The 22,030-nt window shown below is 38.2% G+C and overlaps 1 protein-coding gene across 2 annotated transcripts in view; it reads left to right on the top strand.

The window, feature by feature from the left end:
* LOC150108059 (cystathionine gamma-lyase-like) overlaps positions 1-22,030 on the top strand; it is a 228,190-nt gene that overhangs the window by 26,722 nt on the left and 179,438 nt on the right. For both annotated transcript variants that reach the window (XM_090415555.1, XM_090415556.1), the window contains exon 2: positions 11,587-11,668. In XM_090415555.1, the coding sequence (XP_090271681.1) occupies positions 11,587-11,668 (82 nt within the window). The remainder of the gene's footprint in view (positions 1-11,586; positions 11,669-22,030) is intronic.

The raw sequence follows: 22,030 nt of genomic DNA, 5'->3' as shown, positions 1-22,030 counted from the left end.
TTAGTTTTATTTTTTGACATAATCTCCCTTAAGACTAATACAATTATTCAAGCAATGCTCAAGTGCCATTATCCGTCCCTGTGGTGGTTCTCAGTAAGATCTGTAAAATACCCTTCTACAGCTGCAATTACCTGTTGATTCGAAGAAAAATGCTGACCAGCGAGGAAGAGTTTTAGTTTTGGGAAGAGATAGAAGTCATAGGGAGCCAAATCTGGGGAACAGGGTGGATGTTCCAACAGTTCATAGTGCAGATCCCTTAATTTTCCCATTCCCAAAACACCTTTGTGGGCAGGTGCATTGTGCTGATGAAAGATGTATTGTTTAATTTTGATGGTATATATCAGAACACAGAATTATAAGTAAATAATTATTTATTGACTTATTATTATTATTACCCAAGAATCCATGGAGTCAAAGACTCATCTAGGAGGTCCTTTTATCAAACACACAGCTCATCATACCGTGTCTTTGAGAATTTGAGTATGTTTAAAGTACTCAAACCCTCCTTATACAGCTTCCAGGGATGACCTCTGGTTCTCCCCTTCTCCCACTATTTTCTGTAGAACCACTCCAGCATTGATCCTATAACAACTTCTTAATAATTTGTAGATCTCTATCATATCTCACCTCTTCCTCCTGTCCACCAGACTTTGCAAGCTGCATCTTCTCAATCTTTCCTCGTACTTGACATTCCAGAGGTCAGAAACTACTTTAGTCAATCACCTCTGCACCCTCTTCAACATCTCTTCATTCTTCAGAAAACCAGGTGACCAAATCTCGGCACAATAGTCCATGTGTGGGGCCTAATCAAAGCCTTATACAATGAAACAAGAATCTCCCTACTTCTACAAGTCAATGTCCTCCACATCATTCCCAGAAGCCTTTGTGTTGTCTTGACAATTTTGGCTACGTGTCCCCCTAAATTTCAGATCCTTATCCACTATCACCCCCAGATCTTTTATTTCCTCCGCCTCCGACAATACATCCTCACCAAGCATAAATTCTGTATTCCATCTTTGTTTTCCAAATTTTAAAACCTTACATTTTGCAACATTGAATTCACATCCCCAATCACTCAATTTATTCAAGACTTCTTGTAAGGTCACAACATCTTCTTTACTCTTCATGATTTTCCCCAACTTTGCATCATCTGCAAACAACTGAATATCTATATCCAAACCTTCACCAATATCATTAATATACAAGTTAAACAGCAATGGCCCCTAAAACAGACCCCTGAGGCACACCACTAGTAACTTTCCTTTTCCTGGATATTGCTACCCCATACACCACTTGTTGATACCTATCAGATAGCCAGTCTCCAATCCACTTCACCAATCTAATATCCAACCCCATGCACTCCAGTTTGACTATCAACTTATCATGCGGTAATCTATTAAAAGCCTTTGCAAAATCTAAGTATATTACTGTGCATCCTTCTCCTCTGTCCATGGAAGCACAGTCACCTTATTGTAATAATAAGTAGATTACTAAAACATGACCTCCCTTTAGTAAAATCCATGCTGTCCATCAAAGATAATACGACTGTTGTCAACCCAATTCTGGATCCTAGTCCTCACAAGTCTCTCCAACAACATAACTACAACACCTGCACACAGAATGGTCTATAGTTTGATGCTTAAGTTCTATCACCTCCTTTATGAAGTGGCAAAATCTTGCCCTCCTGCCACTCCTTAAGAACTTGACCGAGTGCAAGACTCGTATTAAAAAAATATGTCAAGGCAGGTGTCAACTTCCTGGCACATTCCTTCAGAATACGTGGTGATATATTATCAAGTCCCACAGCCTTATGTACATCTAGTTTGCTCAACTCCCCACACACCTCTTGCTCACTTACAGTCAGTCTCTTCTCCCCAGGATGATTTTACACCTCATTTATAATTACATCCTCTGATGAGATGACCAAATCCAAGACCCTTAATCCTTGCGTGCCCTCTGTTACATATTGTCTGAGGTAGTTATCCCTCAAAAACTCAAGAAATTCATTTTCTTTACTTCCAGTTGCTCTCACATCATTCTAGTCTATATTGCCATAATGAAAATCGCCCATAATGATCACCCTTTTCTTATTTGCTTGGCTAATTTGATTATACATTTCATTATCACCACCATCCGCATTACCTGGTCTATAACAACATCCAACCAAGTATTTGATTCCATTCACCTCTATCTCACACCATACTGCTTCAAAACCACTGACACTATTTCCCTCTTGCATCTCTACTTTGTATGGACATAACTCTTTCTCTATCATCAATAGCATTCCTCCTCCCTTTTTACCCCTTCTATCCTCATGAAACACATCATACCCTTTCATCTCTATTACTGTCAGGAAGTCATCCTCTTCCAACCATGTCTCACTTATTCCGACAATCTTTGGGTGAACAGACCCAATTAATGCAACCATTTCATCTGATTTGTTTCTTATACTTCTAGCATTTGTATACAAACATAACAGCTCATTTCTGGATCTACAGCTAGTTGCACTGATACCAATCTCCATGCTAGACTGGGGCCATTTTCCTTTCTGCTTATTTATTTTAAAACCCTTTTCAATTCCAACTGTTTCCTCTTGATCCCTGGTCATCCCATTTCTTTCCTGTCTACACATGCTCTCACATCCTCTTAGAGCATCCACCTTTCTCACGCTGTGTACCCCCGTCCACCCTGAGCCTCCCCGTTTTCCTTTTCATCTTGCACGCCTATTCTTTCATTTTCCATACTCATGCCACTTACTTCCTCATAACCACCTCTTTAATCGCTCCTGTTGTATTCTCCTGCTCTTCCACATCACTTCACACTTGATCTGATTCATTCTCTATACTCACTTCTCTACCTTCCAGCAACAGTCTCTCCAAATGACTCACACCATAACCACTCAAATGCAGTCCACCCCTCCCATACAGTTCACTTCGTCCTTCAATCTCATTCCACACATTAATAAATTGTACTCCCCCCCCCCCCCAATCATCACACATTTCAGCCAACATACCATTCATAATCCTTGCTCTCTGCCTCATCTCACCACAGTCATACCTAGGCAACACGCTTACTACCCTTTCTGTCACACTATTCTCTTTTATCCATCTAAGCAGCCTCCTGATATCCATTCTGACATGTTTCCTCTGTCCGAGAACTTTTCAGATCACCCTTGTAAGTATCTCCCATGCACTAACAATTCCTCTTCCATTAAATGCTTTCATCCATGGCACTGCAGCAAGCTGGTCTTGTAAGTTTATGATGGTCACCTTCCTTATAATTACACATAAATTCTTTCTGTTTTAATATAGTTACTATATGATGACTCTCAAAAATGGTGGGGCAAGTATGTCACCTCAGTCACAATCAGATCCTCTGAGGGTATGACCAAATCCAAAATTCCTGATCCTTGTGTTGCCTCCACCATTTGCTGCCTAAGACAGTTGTTCCTCAAGAAATCTAAAAATTCATTTACCTTATTACTGCATGCTGTCTCCTCTGCCCAGTTTATATCGTTATAGTTGAAGTTCTCCATAATCATCTCTCACTTTACACTTCCCAAACTAATTTGACTATGCATTTTATGCTCATCACCAGTGGTGCACCCAGGGGGGGGGGGAGACAAGGGGCTCTGGTCCCCTCAAAGAAAAAGGAAAAAAAAAAACACTAGAAAATTTTCCAAAAATCATTTCCTAATTAAAATTCACTTTTTTAATTTATGTTGTGTCATGTCTTCTATTTTTATACTACTTATGAATTAGTGATCATAGCAGATGCTCAGTCATAGGTCGTATGCGATGTATTCTCAAATCATCTACTCAACTTGGCCCCCCACAAGATATTCCACTAAATATCTTGTTGTATAAACATCTGTCTCACACCATATCACTATCAAAGCCATTAGCTTTATCTCTGCTGTGATACTCCACCTTGAGAGGGTACTGTTCATTTCTTCTTCTTATTATTATTATTATTACCCAAGATCCCATGGAATCAAAGACTCATCTAGGTAGTCCTTTTACCAAGATCCGCGCCATTGGTGGCTCCAGGTGGGCTTACACCTAGCATCTTCAATACACACCACCGCTGTGACCCTCCTACTCACTGCCACATAAGAGTCAGGCTATTTTCTACAACAGCTACCGGGTATGAGCTCGACGCTGGAGTGCTATCCATTTTCAAGGCTAGTTGCTTCGGTAGCTATCATGAGTAACACTTCACCATGGCATTTATCCTCCCTATTCTGCCAAAATATGCCATATACTTTGATTTCTATCTCTGTTAGAACAACCTCCTCAGTTAACCACACACACACACACACACACACACACACACACACACACACACACACACACACACACACACACACACACACACACACATATGCATACATATATAATGATTTTTTTTTCCTCTTCAAGAAACAACTCCTTCCTATGACAGAAGTTTAATGCCAAGTAGACTAGTTTACTTTAAAAAAATATTTTTAGCGAGATTAACAAATAGTAACACAAAATATACTATTGCCTGATAGAAAAAGAACAGAAAATTGTGAAGTAAATAATTTCAAATTTCTTGAAATCTAGAAAACTCTTATAAGATACATCTTTCATCGCTTTCATTTTTTATTCTGACAGTAAAATCCATATACAATAAAACAGTAAGAACTATTCATAAAGATGACCACTATTGAATACATACTTTTGTACTAATGAGTTCATTTAGGAAAAGGAAAATGGTGACTGGTAATAGGATCATCCTTAAATGGTGCACTTTGAATGAATCATTGCCTTTATTGAATGGTAGAAGCGCATTCATAGTAGTAAAAATAGACATAGAACTATGTATTCTTTTGACCAAACAAGTTAGAAAATCGATTTTCACAAATGTGATGTTTTGAATTTTGACCAGATGGAATGATTCGCAGAGGGAAATTTTTGAAATTTCCCTCTGCAAAACTAGTCTCCACTAGTCACCCTCATCCCCCCCTTGATTTCAGTTCACCATACACCACCCTATGATGTCTGTCTGTCACCCTCACCCCATCCATAGTGATCTAGCTTCATAAGGGGGGGGGGTTGTCACGAGGGTCACGTGAAACTTTTTTTTACACATCCTAACATAACACATAACATAAATGTTTAATGCTGCAAAAAATTAACTTTTAAGAGTAGGAGTGAAAGACAAGATATAAGGCATATGGAAGTGCATTTGAAATGGCTAGTAATGGTTTGGAAAAGTTGAAGAAGATATTAGGCTTATAGAAACTTCACTCCCTTAAGCTTAATATCTTTAAGCAAAATATGCAATATCTTAATTATTTTTAATTTTATTTTTATTTTTTCACTTCAAATGAATATTTATGATTTGTGTTGAACTTGAATGCTAGAAAATAATTAAAATAATAGAGTTGAAGAAAATAATTGCAAACATTTTACTAATTAGCTACAATCCCTTGTCAGTTTCATTCTTGATGAAGTAAGTAGAACATACTACTGCTATGTACCTGAATAGTCAATGAATGATTTATCCTCTGGTAATGGAAAACTGTTTCTGTATTTGTCAGTTAAACTTACCATATGTAATTTACAGACTAGCTATAAATGTAATCTAAATCTCTTTTATAACAGTGTTTGAGTTTCCACAAAAGTTTCCTATGTTTGCACTTCAGTAAAGCTAATTACTAAAAATCTACCTTTCACATAGATCATTGACATAAATAAGGTTCCATTTCAGGTTGTCCTTAAGACAACCTGAAATGGATCTTTGAATTCTTATTATTATTTTCTTGAATTCATTCACACTACCTGCACTCATGACCTCAAAAGGTAATCATTCATACATCACTCTGTGACAGGAAGACCTAGTTCTTACCTCTTCTTAACTGTTCATTCTCAACTTCCATGGATATCCTCTCATCCTTTCCCCATCCTCAATAAAATGAAAAATTCCATTGGGGTGTTGCTACAGACCCAGGAGCACAGAGGGTGGGGACCAGGAGATGTTTAGACAGTTGAGTTTGGCAAGTGCAAGAAGAATGATTGTTATGGGAGATTTTAACTACAGTAGTATAAATTGGGGAGAGGAAGATTTCTTGAGGGACAAATGTCTTAGGCAACATGTAATAGAGGGAACAAGAGATTCAAGAGTTTTGGATTTGGTTATAGCATCAGAAGAGTTGATAATAATTGAGATGACATCTCTCCCACCAGTTGGAGAGAGAGTGACCATATAGTTTTGACTTCGAAAATGAATAGACATGCATGAGTATCAAAGAGATGGGAACGTATGTGGAATTATAAGGCAGGTGATTATAATAGTCTAAGTCGTCAACTTCGGGAAGTTTCATGGAGGGAGGAATTGGAAGGCCGGGATATCATTAGTGCATGGGAAATTTTGAAAGAATATTTGTTAACAGCAATTGCAAGTTGCATACCACGAGTGAAGAAGAGGACAATTTGGAATAAGTTGATAAACAATATTAAACAGAAATTGCATGCGAAAAAGAGGCTATGGAAGAGATATAAGGAGACAGGTGAAGAGAAGATGCATGAAGAATATAAGACACAGACCAGAAGAGTGACTAGTGTGGTAAGGAAGGCGAAACTGGAATATGAGAGTAGATTGGCTCTAAGATCCAAAGAAAATCCTAGGGAATTTTTTAGCTATGTGGCCAGTAAGAGGAGAAATGACTGTGGAAGAATGATATCGTGGGATAAAAATGGGACTAGAGTTACTGATGCAAAGGATATAGTGGAATTGTTCAATGAACACTTTATTGGAGTATTTCATCCTGGAGGAGTCAATTTGAATACTAGAGGGATAGGGCAGGTTCGAGGTTTAGAGGGGCAGGAGGAGGGTGTGTTCCAAATACTGAGTACTCTGGATGTCAGTAAAGCTGTGGGACTGGATGGTATTTCACCACGAGTTTTGAGAGAATGTGCTAGGGAACTGACAGTGCCTTTGACCTGGCTTTTCAATGAAAGTCTGGCTGCGGGAAAGGTGCCCATGGAATGGAAGGAAGGTAAGATAGTGCCATTGCATAAAGGTGGTAGCAGACTGGAAGTGTCTAATTATAGGCCAGTGTGTATGTCATCAGTAGTTGTTAAGATCTTGGAGAAAGTAGTGAGGGAACGTATACAACATTGGGCAGATGAGGGTAATGTTATCTGTGAGAGTCAACATGGATTTGTGAAGGGGCGCTCTTTTTAGCAATATGCTAGCCTTTTATGATAAAGTTACAAGAGCATTAGATGAGGGAAAGGTATATACTGCTATTTTCTTAGACTTAGCGAAGGCATTTGACAGAGTGCCACATGATAAGCTCATATTTAAGTTGCAGCACATGGGTCTGGATGTCAGATTGGCCAACTGGATTCAGGATTGGCTGTCTGATAGGTATCAGAGAGTTGTGTATGGTGGGGCAGTTTCAAGGAAGCAGAGGGTTACAAGTGGGGTCCCACAGGGCTCAGTTCTGGGACCTATATTGTTTAACCTTTATATCAGTGATTTTGTCAGTGGATTGCAAGGGGATATTCAGTTGTTTGTGGATGATGCAAAGCTGGGAAGGATTATTAGTAATAGTGCAGATGTGGTAGCCCTGCAAGAGGATTTGAATAAGCTAGATAGATGGGCAAATGAATGGGGTTTCGGTTTATTGCAGCAAAATGTAAGGTCTTGAGGTTTGGGAAACATCGATGGGATGCTGCATACTCTATGGAAGGAGTTAAACTGGAGGAAGTAGGGAGACAAGAGATCTGGGGTTCATGATTGATAGAAACCTGAAATTTATGGGACATATTGCAAAGGTAGTGAAGGTAACACAGAGGATTGTTGCAATAATGAGAAGGACACTGACCTGCAGAGATAAAAGGGTTATCATTCTGTTGTATAAGAGTCTGATCTGACCACACTTAGACTATTGTTCTCAGATTTGGTCCCCAGGATTTGAAGGAGATAAATTAACTGTGGAAAGGGTACAAAGCAGATAACAAAGATGGTTTCAGGACTGTACAATGTTAGTTATGAGGATCGGCTGAGGGAGTGTGGACTGCAGAGTTTGTTGGATAGAAGAAAGAGAGGTGATATGATTGAGACTTTTAAACTGTTGAAAGGTGGTTATAGGATTGACACTTTCGCTTGGTTGAACAGAGGGAAGGAGTGATGACAAGAGGCCATCCCTGGAAGTTACGAAAGGAAACCATGAGCAAGAGAGTGTGGAGTGGTTTCTTTGCATGGAGGGTGGTTGAACCATGGAATGCATTACCTGGTGGAGTGGTGAGAGTGAGAGCAGTCAATGAGTTTAAGGAGTGGTATGATAGACTTTGTGTTTCTTAGAAAGGACCTCCCACAGTGAGTCTTTTGACTCCATGGAATCCTGGATAATAATAATAATAATTTATTGATATCCTGTATAACCCTTTCAGAAGTTTATAGGTCTCAGTCATATCACCTCTCTTTCTTCCCTCTGCTAGTGTCTGCAGTTCACAAATTCTCAACCTGTCTTCATAATCTATATTCCATAGTCCTGATTCCATCTTTAACATTCTCCTTTGCATGCTCCCCCCCCACCCTCTCTCTCTCTCTCTCTCTCTCTCTTCACTGTACCAACATCATTACAGAAACTAGAGCTGTACACACAATAGCACATGGTATCAAGGTATTGTAAAGAGGTAAAATGACTTCCTTTTCCTTACATGTCAAGGTTCATTTTACCAATTTTACCTGGAAATATCGGAAATATATATACTACAGAAATATCTTTCCATTGATTGATAGACACATTCTTTCCTCTCTGAGACTCAACTTATATACCCTAGCAAAGAAACAGCCAGTTCAGCTGAACACTTTCTTAGCATCTGTGCTTATATCTCATCAGTCCCTATTGCCAAATTCTTATTCATTTTGTGCAACAGCTCTAGTATCATGTGCACATCCAAGTTTCTTCCTTCACTGAAACGGTAGCAGAAAGTTTAATATTGCATACACTAGGTTGATCACATTTAGAAATATGGGCACTCATTAGTTGAACAATCTCTTCTGCATCTGTTACATGCATATACCATCTACATTTAACAGAATTATTTTTTCATACCCATTCCTTGTTTTACTTGCAGCAAGGATAGAATTCTTTTAGTTTGGCTCTTTAGTTGCAGAGCCAGTTTTTTTTCATACTCAGATTTTTTTTTTTTTGTACAGAAGTTGACTCTTCTGGTCTGCTGCTTATAATTTTCACAATTGATATTATCCTTATGCACACGGTATTCCTTTCACATAATCTTTTCTTTAAGAATCTCTTGCTTAATAAGATTGCATATCCTTTTCATTCCTACCTTATTTATCCTTCAAACTCTAAGGACATTCTGATAATGCATTATTTTAGTATTTTTTAAACTTGCCATAGACTGCCAGTATCCTTCCCATCTAGTCGCTGATATCATGGAACAGAACCTAGTGTACTGCTAAATTGATTCAGACATACCAGCTCTTTACTTTGAAAATGCTTTAAGCCAATTAAGTAGCAGATAAGACACCTCAGTTGAATTTTAGAGAGTGCTAAAATCAATATGAATGATGTTTAATTTTTTTTAATTATGAAACATTTCGGTTCAAGCATTCTTACTCTGCACGTGAGCAAGTTTGTTTTTACTATAATCAGTGATGATTAAAATTTGTATTCTGTACTGTCTTAATGTCTGCTTTCATTTTTGTCTAGCTACATTTTTACTGTTTCATCAAAATCTGCATCACTAAATCTTTCAATTTAGAAATGACATATTTCTAATTTAGAAATGACTAGAAATTTATGTAATTACCATTTTTCTGATCACAATTAAATAGTCTAAAATTCATTTGTTTATAACTGATATGATAAACAAACAGTATGTCAAGCAACAATTTCGTGAGAATAGGCAGGTTTTAGAAAAGGACGTGGAACCAAAGATCAAATTTCTAATCTAAGTACTTGGCTGAAAATGCTCAAGAATTTAATATTCCCTTGTATGTGTGCTTCATTGATTATGCTAAAGCAGTTGACTGTGTTGGGTGGGAGGACCTGTGGAACATACTAAGTAAAATGGGCATCCCTGAACACTTGACACTTCTTTTAAAACAAATCTACTAGAGGAATGAGGCTGTGGTGAAGATGGATGGAAGAACATCTCACTGGTTTAATGTCAAGAAAGGTGTGAGACAAGGATTCATACTCTCCCCTGATCTATACAAGCTTTATGGAGAATACATTGAGAAAGGCATAATAGACACGATAGTGGTTTCTCAGTTGGGGGCAAGAGGATAAATAATCTTAGGTATGCTGAAATACTGAAATATGGTTTAAGAATTAATCGTGACCAAACAAAATACATGGCCATAGATGAAAATGGCAATTTTGCCCACAACATTGACTTCAACAAGCTGAATGAATTAATTTATCTTGAAGCTCTAATAAGGCACCAAGAGTAGATGTCAACCAGAAATTAAAAGAAGAATTACCGTGGCAAGGTCAGCAATGGTGCAATTGCAGAAAATATAGAAAGACAGAAACATTTCTATCACCACTAAATCAAGACTGGTTAATAGCTTGGTGTTTTCAATTTTCATTTATGGTGCTGAATCTTGGACACTCAGTAAGAAAGATATGGACAAGATAAACAGCTTCGAGATGTGGTGCTGGCGAAGGATGTTGAGAGTCTGGATGGACAAAAGGTCTAATGAAAGTATAAGTCAACTAAAAATCAAGAGGCCTCTATGTGACATTATGAATGAAAGAATTCTCAAATATTTCAGTGGCATTTCAAGACATGAAAATGATAACCTGGAAAAACTTATCATCCAGAGCAAGGTGAAAGGACAAAGAAAAGAGGATGCCCAAGACCAAGATAGTTGGATCAGATTAAAAAGATCACCAGACTTACTTTGGAGTTGACCACTGCAGCAACAAAAGAAACAGAGAGACATTGTGGTTTGGGTCACAAGTCCTCAGACATGAGGAGACCGAGCAAAAAGACCAGATAATTGATATGATACCAGTAACTTAAATATCATACAACCAAACTTCATAATTCAAGATGCAAAGGTTTTGTGGATCTATTGAAAATATTCAGGCCATTTAAAGCATATTCATAAGATTGCCACTTAAGATTTTGTGTTTGTGATGGGGAGAAGTAAAAGGAAAACCATTGCTCAATACACAAGTAAAATCAATCAGTGCTGTTTTTTTTTCTCCCAAATACTGTATATGTCCATAATATGTGAAGGATAGATGGAATTAGAGATAAAAAGTAATTGTAAAAGTCAAAAATATCAAAAATTAGATTTGTTTGGGTCTTTAAGACTTTAAAGAGACTGTTCTAAGATTAAATTTTAGAAAAACAAAAGTTGAGCACTGACAATGAAATTTTTGTATGGATTTCATTTTTGACATGCATACAACACTAAATACAAATAAATAAGTAAATTTTATGAAACTCGTTAGAATATCTGTTTATAAATGACATTTCTTAAATCTCTTTAGAACATAAGTTATCCTTAGCCATATTACATAGTTCCTTATTTATTAGAAAAATGATTTTTTCTTTATTTATGCAGGGGTATGAATATTCGCGAATTGATAACCCCTCACGAAAATGCCTGGAGGAATGTATTGCATCATTAGAGAGTGCTACATACGGTAAGTCAGGATAGCAAATGTTATGCTTTTAAGAATAAAAATAGACTTATAGTAGTACTTTTGAAGTTTCATTGTTCCAGATTTCTTTTTATCATCATACATTTATGCGAATGAGTCACATAGAAAAAAAAAATATTTGTTTTACCAATATAAGGAGTTCAGGACTTATTGAGGAAAGACTGCTTCTACATCAGACAAAGCTTAAATGCCTATCACTATGTTTCTCTTTTGAAAACATTCACTACAGATGCACTCACAACATCCACTGACCACCCAATCCATAAATCCTCAGAAAGTCACCAAACAGCATAAGAAGAACCTGGATCTCGCATGCTCCCTAACCACAGAAACTACACATTTCTTCCTAAGTTTCTCCTTATTTGACATGAACTGTAAAATCTCACTTGTATCTTTACTGTGTAAGAGCTCCTTACTGTACTCTACTGTCCTTTACTGTAAGAGCGCTCTTCTCTTCCATGGGCCAATATCATGTTGTCTATCTGCTACTGGAACTTTTCATTTGTCTTCTCATTGCCTGTGAATCTGAGTTGCCACATTTGAGCATAGCAGTGAAAGATCTAGTTACATCAAAGCCTTGTACAGTTGAAGAATAACTTCCTTACTGCTATAAGTCAGTGTTCTATTCAACATTGCAGTTATCTGATGTGATGACCACCTTAGCAATGTGGTCTTTAAACTTTTTTTCTTTCTTTCTACCATTGTTTCTAAGTCTGGATTCATTGACCATTTGTGACAAATTACCAGGGCCATTGTAACCCACTAAGCAACTAAAGCAATACATAGGAGCAGCAGGTTGGGAGGGTGGCAAAAACTGGCAAAATATTCTCTCCCTCTCTTTGTGGAGCAGGAGAGAATGAATGAAAGATGAGAGAAAGTATGGATTTGTTGTAAGTGTGATATATTGTTGGATTATGATACACAGAATGTGAAACTGACTGAAAAGATTGATAGTGTATGTGAAAGAAATGGAAATGAAATGAAAGATAGAGAGGCTGATGGAATGAAGAAATGCAAGGATGTAGAAGTGCAAGTTATAGAAAAAGTTGGAAAAAACGGAAAGGAAATGAAAGCAAGAGAAATTGAGGGAGTAAAAGAATGCAAAGATGTAGAAGCGAAAGTTACAGAAGAAGTTGCGAAAAACAGAAGGGAAACAAAAGTTGGAAAAATTGAAGGAGTAAAAGAATACAAAGATGTACAAGCAAAAATTAGTGATAAGTGGGTGAAGGAAAGTATGAATGAGGAAAAGCAAGTAATGTCCGGCCGAATGAGAGGTAGCAAGATAGAGAGTGAAATTGTCAGAATGCAGGATTTAATGAAATAGATATTGGAAATGAAAAATGAAATGAAGAATATGTTGAGTGATGTTAGGTGTCTAGTGGAAATTAATGAAAGTGTGCAAGAAAAAAGAATGAAAGAACAAAGAGTAAAAGAAGTAACAAGTGATTCCAGGATAGCAGTATATGGAGACTCTATAATTAGGGGGCTAGTTACTGACAGAGTTCATAAGGTCTGTTATCTGGGTGGGAGAATGAGTACGATAATTAAGGCATTGGATATGAGGAAGAAACGAGCGAGAGAGTTAATTGTGATTGTAGGGACGAAGGATCTAACTGGATATCAGGAGGAAGTGAGAACAAATATCAGGAGACTATTGAGAAGAGTGAAAGATAACAGTGTAGTAGGAAAGGTTTTCAGTGTGTTACCCAGGTATGATGATGATGAGTTGCGACGGAGAGTCAAAATCATGAATCTTATGTTGGTGGAGCTGTGTGAGGAGAAGGGAGTGGAGTTTGTGGATGTATGGCATGTGTTTGAGGGAAGAATGAAATTATACAGGCATGATGGGTTGCATTTAAATGACTTTGGAGTGAATGTGCTGGAGAAAGTGTTGCTGGATGAAAGTACAGTATTTGATGCATGCCAGAGATCAGAAGGAAGATATGAAGAGAAAAATCAGGAGAGTGGTGCTGAAGAGACAGCAGTGCTAGAGGTGAGGGAGGAAGAGAGAATGGGAATACAAGAGGAACAGGGAAACGGGGGAAGCTTGGGTGGACAGGGAGACATGGCATAGAGGGAGTGAGTGTTGGGGGTGAGTGTGTGTGTGAAGATGGAGTGTATTGCAGTGTGGATGGAGAGGTGGAGACTGGGGAGGTATATGTGGTAAGTGGTGATAAAGGTGATTTGGCAGGTGTGGTGGGGAGATCACAACTAACATATGGCTTGGATAGGACTGGCTATAGACCTAAAAATGAACTGTTGTGTTTATTTACAAATGCCAGAAGTATCAGAAATAAAGGGGATGAAATGGTTTCAGTGATTGAGTTTATTCGCCCCCAAATCATTAGAATAAGTGAAACATGGTTGAATGAAGATGATATAGTAATAGGAATAGAAATGGAAGGGTACAGTAATTTCATGAGGATAGAAAGGACAGGAAAGGAGGGGGAATGCTGCTGATGATAGCAGGGGAATTAAGTCCACATAAGGTAGACATGAAAGGGGGAAATAGTGGCAATGGTTATGAGGTGGTGTGGTGTAACGTGGAGGTTGACAGGAAGACATTTTAGTTGGATGTTGCTATAGGCCTGGGAATGTGGAAGTGGTGATGAAGAAATGTATAAACAACTTGGATTAGTGAACAAAGGAAGGGTAATTATTATGGGTGATTTTAATTATGGTAGTATAGATTGGAATGAAGAGATAGCATTTGGGAATAAGGAAAGTGAATTTCTCGAGTTCTTGAGAGATAACTATCTCAGGCAGCATGTAAAGAAAGGCACGCGAGGATCAAGAGTTCTATATCTCATCATTTCATCAGAGGATGTAATGGTTACAGGGGTTTCACATTTTCCTCCAGTTGGTGAAAGTGATCATGAAGTAATCACCTGTGTTGTGGCTAGTCATATGCAGGCTTTTCTGAGGAAAGGATATATGTGGAATTATAAGGCTAGTGATTATGACAAGCTTAGGAGGCAACTTGGAGCTATAACATGGAACGAGGAGTTGAGCAGTAAGGAAATAAATGCTGCATGGCAACTTACAAAGAAATACATAGCATCAATGTACGAATGTATTCCAAAGGCTAAAAGGCTGAATAAGGTTGGTGTAAAATGGATCAATGTGGAGCTTAAGCATGAAATTTGGAAAAAGAAAGTCCTTTGGAGTAAGTACAAGATGAATAATGGTAATCAGTCACATTAAGAATATAAAGAACAAGCCAGGAGAGTGACTCGGTTAGTAATGAAAACAAAAGTTGAGTATGAGCAGAAATTGGCAAATCAGGCTAAGAAAATCCCTAGAGAGTTTTTTAGATATGTTACGAGTAGAAGGAAGAAATGATCATGGAAAGGTGAAGTTAAGGGATGAAAGTGGTAGAATGGTAACTGCTGCAGAAGACATTGCTGAGTTATTCAGTGATCAATTTATAAGTGTGTTTCATCCTGATCAGGGTGGATTCATAAGGAATTTAAGTGTAGAGGACATAGGAGAGAATAGCTTAATTGTGAGTGAGCAGGAGGTATTTGAGGAAATAAATAACCTTGATGTTAATAAGGCGATAGGATTCGATGAAATATCACCACGCATCTTAAGGGAATGTTCCAGGGAACTGGCAGTAGCATCGGCATGCCTGTTTTAACAAGAGTTTTGCAACAGCACAGGTTCCAAGAGAGTGAAAGGAGGGTAAAATTGTTCCACTGCATAAAGGCAGTGATAAGGCTGTAGCTTCAGATTATAGGCCAATCTGTACATCTGGAGTTGTGGTGAAGGTCCTGGAGAGATTGGTGAGAAGTAGGATACAGAAATGGGTTGATAACAGAGGTATTCTCTGTGGTTATCAGCATGGGTTTGTTAAGGGGAGATCATGTTTCACTAACTTACTTATGTATTATAACAAGATGACAAATACCTTGAACAGAGGAGATGCATATACAGTGGTGTACTTGGATTTTGCAAAGTCTTTTGATAGACTGCCACATGACAAGCTGTTAATTAAATTGAAGGAGATGGGATTAGATAACAGACTTCTGTGTTGGATCAGTGACTGGCTGTCAGATAGGTATCAGAAAGTTGTATATGGGAGTGCAGTATCTTGAAATAGAAAGGTCACCAGTAGTATGCCACAGGGGTCAGTTTTGGGGCCATTGTTGTTCAATTTGTATGTTAATGATGTTGGGTTTGGTTTAACTAGCGATATCCAGCTGTTTGCAGATGATGCAAAACTGGGGAGAGCAATATACAGTCAGGCTGATGTTAATGCCTTACAAGAGGATTTGAATAGATTGCATGAATGGGCAGATAAGTGGAACTATCAGTTCAATGTTGCTATGTGTAAGGTTTTGAGATTTGGTAAGCAACGATGGGATGCCAAGTATACACTTGGTGGGGAAACTTTAACAGAAGTAGAGGAGATGAGAGATCTAGGAGTGATGGTAGACAAGGACCTGAAATTCAGGGGTCACATTGCACAAGTTGTGAAGACATCACATCGAATAATGGCAATGATGCAGAGAACCCTGACATGCAGAAATAGAGAGGTTATGATTCTAGTGTATAAGGCCTTGATCAGACCTCATATGGATTATTGTGCACAGATTTGGTCACTGGGTTTTCATGGTGATGAGGATATGTTGGAAAGGGTACAGAGAAGATTCACAAAGGTGGTCAGTGGTCTTTGGAATGTGGAGTACGAGAACAGATTGAGGGAATGTAAATTGCAGAGCCTCATGAATAGGAGGAAGAGGAGGGGGGGATATGATCGAGACATATAAACTGGTCAGGGGTTGTTATCAGGTAGACATGGAAGAGATTTTTCATAGAAGTGGAGAAGGAGGTAGAACAAGAGGCCATTGCTGGAGGGTGTGAACAAAGGAGTGAGAAGCAGGTTCTTTGAATGGAGGGTGGTTGGTGAGTGGAATGCATTGCCTGAGTGTGTTGTGGATGTGAACACATTGAATCAGTTTAAGACACGGCTGGATGAGCATTGTATGCAATAGTGAGTACCCCCCACGATGAGTCTCTGACTCCATGGAGGTCGGGTGTTGATAATAATAATAATAATAATAATATATCTCAACAGTTAAAATCACCTTTTTTTTTTTTAAATTTTACATTATTTAAATTAAGGGGATATTAAATCCCACATTATTTCAAAGCTGAATAAGAAACTCAAAGATCAGAATCAAAGAGTTTCATGCTGAATATAGTAAACTATAAAAGTTTCAGTGGATTGTAGCATAAGCTAAAGTACATAGTTCAACACCAGGCAACTCGTTGCAAAGGTGGGTAAAGTTCTGATCACTATTCTTAGTATTTCCCATAATGTAAAACACTCTTTGATTCCGATCTTTGAGTTTCTTATTCGGCTTTGAAATAATGTGGGATTTAATATCCCCTTAATTTAAATAATGTTACATCTCCAAAGTGAAGCCTATTGGCTCTTTATTTAAGTAATTTATGGGTGCACCTTTTTGACAACTCGTATAGCAAAGTATATATAAGTTCTTTTCGCTATAACTTCAGTATTATATTATCTAGGTCTACCTACTCACTGATGAGACCCCAATGAGGGTGGAAACCCTCATTGGGGTCTCATCAGTGAGTAGGTAGAATTTGCGGGGAAGATCTGGCTTTGAGAGGCTCCACTTGGAGGTAGGTTTTTGCCTGTCTCTGAGTGGGGCTACCACTGAGATGATGGCTCTGCTTGGTGGTGGTAAATATGACTGTGTGTGTAAATATAAATTGACAACAGTATGTGTGGAGAGAGAAATAGAACTGCCAATAAAGAGATGGAAGGAATGAAGACTGAGTAGAAGAGGGTGAATGAAGATCTTGGGAGGAAAGAGAGGTTGGCTAGTGTGAGAGGAACAAGAATAGGTGTAAGAGAACAGCATCAGAGAGCAAGGGAGAGAGGAAGGTAAGGGAATGGGAGAGAGAGGTGTGGGGAGAAGGAAGAGAGGAAATTGCAAAAAGTTTGTAGGGTGTAGAAGCAAGGCATCAGAGAGGAAGGTAAGAGAATGGGAGAGCCAGTAGAAGAGAGAAAATGCAGAAAACCAAGAGTGTGGAAGCAAGGGATAGAGTGATTAGAGGGAGAGTGGGAGAGAAACAAGAGAGAGAGAGATTGGAAGCCGTAAGAGTTAGGAATGCCAATGAGAGAAGGATGAGTGAATATGTTTGGAGTGTCTTGTATGGAAATTTGATATTTCAGGGTGTGTAAGTAGAGTGCCAAAGGAGTTTTGCCTAGTAGGATGATAGAGTGTGGCAGTGAAGAGGAGTGAAAATGTAGAGGAGATGATAGTAATGGTTCAGACCAATGACCTGAGAGGTAGCATGATTTGTATAGTGGGAGATTTGAGGTTGATGTCATAGATAGTATGGCAAAAATGTGTCCAAGAAAAGATAGTGAGTGTGTTTCCCCAGTATTATAATGTGGAGTGGAGGAGAAAAGCAGTGATGATGATGAATGAGATGATAGCAACAATATGCAGGAAAAGAGATCTGGAACATGTTGATGCTTGAAGTATATTTGAGGATAGAAGAGAGCTGTATGCAAGAGATTGGATTACATTTGAATGCAGGGAACAGACATTTGGAGAGATTATTGTTTTCTGTGTGAGTGAGTGGCAGGACAGGGAAACTAGAATTGCACAAATGAAATGTTGCAGAGATACTTCAGAAAAACTTGAAATTAACTAAGTTTGTGGCATTGATTGACTCAATCTCTCTAAAGATTGTTTGTATCAGTGAAACTTAGTTAATTGAGGAGGATGTTATAACATGGATAGAAATCAAAATGTATAACACATTTTGTGAGGATAGGGAAGATAAATGTGGTGGCGGTGGAGTGTTACTCATGATAAGAGATGAATTGGGTGCTCTCAAATAACACCACATGGTGTAAGAATAGATGTTTATAAGACAAGTATTTAGTGTAATATTGCTACAGACCTGGGAATATAGATGGTGGAGAACTTCAGCTATAGTGATATAAACTGGGCAGAGGAGGCAGCATGCAGTAATAAGGGAACTGAAAATTTTGGATTTCTGGAGGAACAACTGTCTTAGGCAGCAAGTGGTGGAGGGAAAATAAGTATTAAGAGTTTTGGATATGGTCATCCCCTCAGGGGATCTGATTGTGACTGAGATGACATACTTGGCCCCCATTTTTGAAAGTTACCATGTAGTCCTGATTTGGAGGATGAACAGGCATGTGGAGATATCAAAACAGAAAGAGTTTATGTGTAATTATAAAGAAGGCAACTATCATAAACTTAGAAATCAGCTTGCAGCAGTACAACTGATGAATGAATTTGAAGGTCGTTAGTGCATGGGAGATACTTCAGAAAAACTTGAAACTTGACTGCAAATTGTTTACCTTAAAAATTGTATATCTTAACAATTTTTAAGGTAAACAATTTGGAGTCAAATGAATTTCAAAAGGAATAAAAGGAGAATTGCAGAAGAAAAAGAGATTGTGAAAGGTATATAAAGAGAGAGGTGGAGAACAGTTGCATGAGGAATAAGAGGCTCAGGCTAGGAAAGTGACTGGTATTGTAAGGAGAGAATATGAGAGGCTGGCACTACAATCCAAGGAGAATCCTAAGGAGTTTTTTTTTTTTTTTGCTGTGTGACGAGCATGAGGAAAAATTATAGTGGATGAATTACTTTGCTGTGTGGAGATGGGAATCGTGTTACTAAAGCAGATGACATAGCTGAGCTGTTTAATGATCACTTTATTAACGTACTATCCTGATACTACATGCTTTATTCCTAGGAGAATAATGAGTGATGAGTTAGAATAGAAGCAAATGAAGAGGATATATTCGAAATACTGAGTATGCTGGATGTCAGTAAGGACACTAGATGAAATTTCATCATGTGTTTTTAAGGCAACTAACTGTACCATTAACTTGGCTCTTTAATGAGTCTTGGATAGGACAGGTTTCTGGAGAGTAGGAGGGTAAGATAGTACCATTGCATAAAGGTAATGGTAGAATGGAGGTATCAAACTATAGGCCTGTTTGTATTTCTTCTATAGTTGTTAAGATTTTGGATAAATTGGTAAGAACTCGTATACAGAATTGGGCAGATGAGGGTAATATTATTTATGTGGGCTAGCATGGATTTGTTGAAAGTACTCTTGTTTGTAATCTGGTAACCTTTTACAATAGAGTAACCAGAGAAGGCTAATGAGGGTAAGGCATATACTGTCATTTTTTTTGGATTTTTCCAAGGCATTTGACAGTGCCACATGACAATTTGATTTTTAAGTTGCAACATATGGATTTGGATATCAGGTTAGTGGAGTAGATTTGTGATTGGCTTTCTGTTAGTTATCAGAAAGTTGTATGTAGAGGAGCACTATCAGGGAGGAGGAGGAAGGTTACAGGGTTCCACAGAGTTCAGTCCTGGGACTATTACTGTTTAATCTTTATGTCAGTGATATTGTCACAGGACTACAGGGAGATGTTCAGTTGTTTGCAAATGATGTGAAGAAAAAAAAAAAAAAAAAATCAGCTAACGCCTTTTTATTCCCATATATACGGGAGTAGGCGAGGCCATTTAGCCCTATCTAACTTTTGGAGACTGAGTGGGCAGTTCAATCTCCACTGGTACCCAATCAGAGACAGATGGCCCAAGGCTATCACTAATTAAGCGGTACGCAGTGAAGAGAGACGGCTCAAATGTGCCGCCATCTCGTGGTCTCTAACCCTAACACAATATATTTAATGTCTGAAATAATGTGGGTTCTACGGTCGATTTTCTTGAGTTTACAGGACGAAAAACCCGAGTTTCCGGGAGGAAAAATCTGCTTGCCCGTGCCAGAGATCGACTAACTCGGGAACCGGTTGAAAAAAGGCTTAGAAAAATTTCCTCTAGTCGCCGACTAGACTCGAAACCAAGACTTCCTTCGTGCGGCCTAGCGCGGTGGTGTGCAAACGCCACATCCACTGAGCTACACAGGCCTATGATGTGAAGAATGGGAGGGTTATTAGTAATAATGCTGATGTTTTATCTCTTCAAAAGATTAATTAAGCTGGAAAGATGGACAAATGAATGGCAATTTCAGTTTAATGCAATTAAGTGTAAGGTTTTAAAATTTGGGATCCGCATATGGGATAACCTCACTTGGTGAAGTTATACTTAAATAAGTAGAGGAAGCATGAGATCTTGGGAGTGATTGTGAACAAAGGTTGTGAAGACATCTCAGAGAACTGCAGAATTTTGAGGAGAACATTGATCATGAGAGATAAAAGTGTGCTTGTTCCATTGTATAAAGCTTTGATCAGACTGCATCTGGATTTCTGTGCTTGGATCTGGTCACTGGGATTTGAAAGAGTTGAAATAGCCTTGGAGAGGGTGCAGAGACTGATTACAAAAATTATATCAGGACTGTACAATGTTGTTTATGAGGATAGACTGAAGGCATGCAGACTGCACAGTTCGGTGGACAGAAGACAAAGGGGGAATATGATCAAAGCATTTAGCTGTTAAAAGGTTGTTACTGCATTAACACTGATTTCATTTTTCGTATGGTAGAATAAGGGAAATGGGTAAGGAAGTGGGGGGGGGGGGCATCCCTGGAAATTACAAAAGAAGCTGGGGAGTAAAAGGGTACGAAGTAAGTTTTTTTGGCATAGAGAGGGGTAGGAGCATGGAATACACTGCCTAAGAAGTGGTGAATGTGTAGACTGTGGATGAGTTTAAGGAGTGGTATGATAGACTTGGTGTTGACTTGTTTTGACCTCCCACGATGAGTCTTGCAACTCCATGAGGTCATGGAAATAAGAATAAGAATAAGAATAATTTTGCATTATCAGCAGATAACTGTATATTACTATTCAGACCAACTCCATGACAAGTTAAACAATGATAGCTACATACAGAATCCTGATTATTAATATATCTAGAGTTCCACTGATTACTCCCTTTCTCTTATATTCAGCACCTCCCTTCATTATTCTTTGATAAGAGAAAAAATTTATCTGTTCTTTAAATAGGACAGATGTAAGGTGAGCTCTCAAAATCAGACATTGAAGTTACATTCGGTGTCTTTTTCTTGTAAAACTTTCCTATAAAACAGGCAAACCAGCCACAAGAATACAAGCAATTAACATGCATAATATGTGGGCTTCATAGCATTAGTTGCTTTAGCTGTGTCTTTTGTCACCCTTCCTAATTTTTCATGATTAGCAAATAATTGTAAAATAATATCCAGACTCCCTTACTCTCTTACATACGGCACTTCCATGCATTACTCTTTGGTAATAAAAAAAAATTATCAGTTCTTAAACTAGGAGAATTGTAAAGCAAACTTCCATAAGCCGAATCTACTGTAGTGAC

Source organism: Typopeltis vanoorti, chromosome 3, assembly GCF_054136105.1.
Source record: "Typopeltis vanoorti isolate ZY-2024b chromosome 3, IOZ_Tvanoo_1.0, whole genome shotgun sequence".
Lineage (NCBI taxonomy): Eukaryota > Metazoa > Arthropoda > Arachnida > Uropygi > Thelyphonidae > Typopeltis > Typopeltis vanoorti.
This window is presented reverse-complemented; position numbering and strand designations above follow the sequence as displayed.